The sequence below is a fragment of the Mandrillus leucophaeus genome, unplaced genomic scaffold (genome assembly GCF_000951045.1).
Source record: "Mandrillus leucophaeus isolate KB7577 unplaced genomic scaffold, Mleu.le_1.0 Scaffold140, whole genome shotgun sequence".
NCBI lineage: Eukaryota > Metazoa > Chordata > Mammalia > Primates > Cercopithecidae > Mandrillus > Mandrillus leucophaeus.
In genome coordinates this window covers 4798617-4804616 of record NW_012101366.1, presented here as the reverse complement: position 1 = coordinate 4804616, position 6000 = coordinate 4798617, and the positions used below count along the sequence as shown (strand labels likewise).

The 6000-nt window shown below is 39.8% G+C and overlaps 1 protein-coding gene across 1 annotated transcript in view; it reads right to left on the bottom strand.

Annotated features, from left to right (window-relative positions):
• DNAH11 (dynein, axonemal, heavy chain 11) overlaps positions 1-6000 on the bottom strand; it is a 387500-nt gene that overhangs the window by 38570 nt on the left and 342930 nt on the right. The window contains exons 70-73 of the mRNA XM_011973963.1: positions 4786-4908; positions 2808-3001; positions 1465-1613; positions 489-616 (exon numbers count right to left, since the gene is read on the bottom strand). Coding sequence (XP_011829353.1) covers positions 489-616; positions 1465-1613; positions 2808-3001; positions 4786-4908 — 594 coding nt within the window. The remainder of the gene's footprint in view (positions 1-488; positions 617-1464; positions 1614-2807; positions 3002-4785; positions 4909-6000) is intronic.

Below are 6000 nucleotides of genomic sequence, written 5' to 3'. Positions count from 1 at the left end.
TCGCTCAATAAATTCCGTTCCCCCCACCCTTCAATGTGTCTGTGTTCCTAGTCCTTTCTGGTTGTGTGACAAGAACCCGGTTTTAACTGAGCTAAGGAGCAAAATTCTGCAACAATAATATACATTAAAAAGAGTTCTGTTGACTCTAACGTCAACCCAGATACTATGATAACAGTGTTGGCAACCTAAACGAGCTTGTTTGTTCTCAGGCAGTATTGAGCGTTCCAGATATCTCTAAGTGAACGGAATGATGAAGCTCTTCCTAACAGTTTTAATTCTAGAGCACAGTGGCGAGACAGTCTCTCAGAAGACAACAGCCATCACTGTCCGCAGAGCCCCCCACCGTCTTTGCAGGCATCATGAACACTGACAGAACTGGTTGGACTCTGCAAATCGCCTTGTTAACGGGGCATTCTGATGGGCTGGACAGCTCTGCCCTGGCCCTCCTTTGTTTATGCTCAGTGTCTTCCCTGAAACCTAATACTCACTTGGAGGATGACCCAGTGTCCTCCTTTGGAAGCTTTCTCCAGTGCCATTTCTGCCACCATCTCCTGACCTTGTCCTAAAGACACGTTGTGGAATTTTCCAGAGTCAATTGTAAAGCCAAGTCTTTTGCCTGTGGGAGAATACACCATGGTGAGAGGAAACATCTATGAAGGAGGGTAAGGGGAGCCTGGAATTCTGTGGTCTAATGCACATCTGTGGTCACCGCAGCCATCTTCTGGGTGACTGTCCTGAAGAATCCAAATGAAACTTCTGTTGTATCCACAAGCAGCATTTTGAGCTCTCCACAGCTGCCTCACTGCAAGCATTAGAAAAGCCTGTGGAAGCCAGTTCCTTAGGTTTTATGATAATGAAGCTTTTGACATTTTGATAGATGGCAGGCATTGTTATGGAGCTTTATAAACTCTTGCAGGAGTAGCAAAGCATTTCTCTCATAAAAAGGAGCAACATGTGGTAGATATCACATCATTTTTTTTCAATGGATCTGTTCATTGGGTAAACGCACAAGCCTCTCACCTTGTGAGGCTGCATTTAAATTGAGCAGTCAGGTCACAGCTATATTAACCTGGTATTCTTGGTGCAGGCCGTGGGGAATGGTAATCCAGAACACAAAGGCGACAGTGCCTTGTGCAATCAAATACACTTGCTCTAATGACCATTATTTAGTCACAGGGGGCACAAGATTACATGAGCATGGGGAAAATTGCCCTTTGGCCCTCATATAGTCAAAAGGTGGAAAACAGTACAAAGGAAACTTGCATTATGCCAGCCAGAGGAATGTTCCATTTCAACATTTCTTCAGACTATGGTGTTATTAGCTTTATATTTTCCATACATCCAATCTTCAACAACAATAAAAAAGAAACTAAGATCACTGTGAACTGAAAGGAAGGGAAGGGGGTGGGGGGTGAAAGGGAGGGAGGGAGAAAGGGCGGGCCAGTGAGCCTCCCTGCCACTCACCAAGAATCTCCAGGTCTTTAAGGGCATCTACCCCTGGAGACAGGATGAAGAATATGGGGGTGGCCGGGCTGCTTTCTTCGAATGCTTTAACTAAGTCCAATCTGGTCCTCTCTACATACTTTGCACCCAGTTTTTCCTCCACAAAATTTCTATAAAAAACAAGAATACAAAAAAACATGATCAGTGGTTTTGACCTTGAAGAGAGTCACCATTTGGATAAGCTTAAACCACACAGGCACAGGATAGAAGTAACCATGTTTATTATGTGGGATGTCTTGTTAGAATAACAATATGAATTCAACTAGATGTATGGGGTAGGTGTGTTAATGAAATCCCTCTCTTCCTTAGAAGCTCTGAAAATCAGAAGCCTACAATTCCATTTTGGGGGGCTACTGAGACCCCCCTCCGAGTGTCATCAGCTGTCTGCTATGGCTTTGTATCCCCCAAATCCCCTGCCAGATTCCCCCATTACTTATTAACAGTTCATTAGATTTGCCACAGTGCAATTTTCCAGCCTGCTGGGCTTCTCATGAATATACAAATGCTTTTTGGGGTGTTTCTAACACAGGGAGGCTCAATTAAGCAAGTATTTTCCAGCAGCATCAGATTTAGCAGAAAGTAAGTACTACTAAGCAGAATTAACTTGTAAAGTAGAGTTCAGCAGAGGCTTCTGCAAAGGGAAAATTGGCTGAACTAGACAAAGCAAAGGAAAAAACCTGAGGCACATGAATATTACTGAAGAAACACAATAGGGAAGGAAGTTGAGAACTCTTTCGTTGGTGAATTCAAATTAGAATAAGACTTGTGTGAATTAAGCAGCACATTACCATTTAGAAGCCAAGAGGGCAAAGAAAAAGGACACTTAAACCAAGATGTAGACAAGGGTTTCTGCTTTGAAATTGCATTGGTTGTAAAGTTAGAGGGACTATGAGTGACTTCATGAAAGAAATTCATTTTGGTTTGACATGCAAAATCTTCAGAGCCAAAATGCCATCACTGAATGAAAATGATGGAAATTATACTTGGATAATGCATGAATGCATGTTCCTGGCCTCTGAACTCTGCTGACACCCATTTCTCTTCCAGGAGTATTTTCATCAGTCCCCTGTCTCCCCTCTACTGATTTCAGAATTAAGTTTTTCAGGAAGAATGTGCTGAGTCTGCCTAGCACATGGTTTAGTGTTTAGCAAATTTTAACAGTAGCAATGATTATAATATCAAAATCTCAGCAGAATCACTCCCCATCAATATGGATGGTAAACACTTCCACCAGATCCTCCTAACTCCTCAGACTACATTTCCTCTATGTTTACTTGTGTTTCAAAAAATGCTGACCACCCCACCTGAGAGCATATGTCATTCTGTCAGGGCGCATTGCTCTCAGAATAATCAGCTTCTGTATTAAACTTTTCTTCTTCCATTCTTGAGGTAATTTTTCTTTTTCTGGACACTCGGATTCTACCCACTTCCTCCACTGCTTGGCAGATCCTTCCACATCTCGGTCTATGCCTCGAAATTCTTCCAAGAGGGCAATTGCCTGTAATATGATAGGGAAACAAGTAGGAATGGTGTGAACGATACTTTGTAGTTTGAGATGAAGACTTGTGAATGTGTCTAATCTTATGTAAAAAATCCGTGCTGGATAGTGTTCACTTTCCTCTCCAGATTTCCTAATTTTGCTTTTGTTTTTATTTTTTGCTCTGCGGAACGGGTGAGCTCAAAGGACACTTGAGCTAAGTTCCCTGGTTCCCTGACCTAGTTGGGTTTGGCCAACAAAATGCAATGACAGGAGCCTGGAAGACTGGAGAAGAGAGAAGTGGGGGTACTTCTGTCAGAGGCATTTGAACCGGAGCAACTCCATCTTGAATAGGAGTTGGGTAAATTGAGGCTGGGACCTGCTGGGCTGCATTCCTAGGAGGTTAAGGCATTCTAAGTCACAGGATGAGACAGGAAGTTGGCACAAGATACAGGTCATAAAGATAAAACAGCTTGCAGTAAAGAAGCTGGCTAAAACCCAACAAAACCAAGATGGTGATGAGGGTGACCCCAGTCGTTGTCACTGCTACACTGCACCAGTGCCATGACAGTTTACAAATGCCATGGTAACGTTAGGAAGTTACCCTATATAGTCTAAAAAGGGGAGGTATGACTAATCCACCCTTTGTTTAGCATCAAGAAATAACCATAAAAATGGGCAACCAGCAATCTTCAGGGCTACTCTGCCTATGGAGTAGCCATCTTCGTTCCTTTATTAACAGACTTGCTTTCACTTTACGGACTTACCCTGAATTCTTTCTTGCACGAGATCCAAGAGCCTCTCTTGGGGTCTGGATCAGGACTCCTTTCTGGGAACATTTCCACCCCAGCTCTTTCTCACAGGAATGTGGTTTGGCAGGGGATATGTTTCTCCGCCACAGGCCACAGATCCCCTACGGTTGGCTCTCTCCCATAACTTCATTTCTCAGTAGTTCAAGTAACTGTCCTTTTCCTCCTTTTTCCTGCCCCATTCCCTGGCTGATTTCCTAATCCTTCTTGCCCATACTATGAAAATAGACTCTTGGTTAAACTTTCTTCATCACCCTTTTGAATGTGCCATCTGTTTCCTGTTGACACCCTGAGTGATACACATTTGAACTTGAATTTTGAATTCTAAAGTTACAATCTAATTACAAATACTAATTTAAAAAACTGAACATATATAAAAATAAGAGGTAACAGTTATTTTCAATGCATAGAAATATTTCCTTCTTAGAAAAAAGAGTAGGGCAAAGCTTAGCGTATGTTGAACATCATTAAGATACTCTAGATCCTGGGAGAATTAACTCCTAACAATAGGGCCTTTGACAGAAAAATGCAATGAGCATTGATAATTGAGGTTTAAGCCAACTGTCACTTTTTTCTCTATAATATTCTGTTTTGCTTAAACATTTTACAATGAGAATAAACTAACCTATTGTGGTGTAATTTAAAGAACTATTTAGAAAAATGGAGAAACAATTTAAAAAGAAAACAAAGTAGATTTAAGGAAATTTTTAAAAATATTCATTTGTATCACTTGGCTTTTATCAAAGGTCCTGACAGATTGTACATGTTTATTAACTTTTCCACCCATACATAAGTTAAAGGCTCCTTTACATCTAAATGAGAAATTAACCAATTTAATAATACAAAGATTAATAACATTACATTATATAGGGCATTTCTAAACTGAAATGGTGCTTAATACATCACTTGTATTCTTTAATGTTTACATTTCAACACTGGAGAGAGCTAGTATTTTAAATAAGATCTAGAAATTAAAAAACTGTATTCCTAACATACCTTGATAGCACTCCATGACTGAGAAGTTAGGAAGTCAACAGGACTCAGATGAGTGTGTTCAACGGTGAATCGAAGCAGGAAATCCAATTCAAGGGGGTCTATCTCTTTCTTTCTCAACAAAATCTTGAGAGTAGACAAAATTGAAAAGGATTATTTGGTTTACATCAAAATCATGACACCGGAAGTAGTCACACATTTAACAGACATGACTGAGCAGGTAGAACCACACCTGCTGGGAAGTCCAGTTGATATCTGTTCTATTGTTGAAATAGTGAATCTCAGATTATGTCAATGGTCTCAAAACCATGATCAGAAATCTAACAGAAAATAATTATGAAGGCTGATTTACTCCAATTCTAACACCTATCTCTATTAGCAACATATTTAAAATATGCATTCATAAGTGTTTTATTATTAGATCAAACTTGTCTTAACACTTATTCAAAATGAGAAAGCCTCTGGTGACAATGGATTAAATTACTAAACAGAAGGTAGAACCAGTATTATTAGTTAATTCTGGTACAGTAGTTATTCAATAAACTACGAGGTACATGAAGTTTAATATGTAAGATTATATCGAGAAGAATGAGAAAACCTTTTACAGGTACAACTAAACATATTGTGAAGTGGAATAAACTTCAGATATTCTGCTCACAGAACTGATAAAAAATCCATAGTATATTTTGGAGAGTACAAATGAAGTATTCCTAATTTTCACATAAAAACCATAACACCCCACAAAGCTAAACAGGTAAAATTTTTGAGCTTTATATTATCTTAAAATTCCAGATATTTTCAAAAGGTGTTATGAGTGATAACATGCATTAAAATATTTTATTAGATTTTTTTTTCTTGAGTTTATTTCAACAAACAAGTAATTGTCCATGTAGTTATGAAACTTTGATTTATGTAGATTGTCAGGAGTTGAGGTTATGATACAGCTATGGCTTCCAAAGGGAAGTTTTAAATAGATGTTCATGTCATGTACTATCATCCCTGGCCTTTTCCTATTAATGAGCAGTACATACAAAACAAGTATTTCACGGCTGTCATCCCAGCACTTTGGGAGGCAGAGGCGGGTGGATCATGAGGTCAAGAGATCGAGACCATCCTGGCCAACACGGTGAAACCCCATCTCTACTACAAATACAAAAATTAGCTAGGTGTGGTGGTGCGTGCCTGTAGTCCCAGCTACTTGGGAGGCTGAGGCAGGAG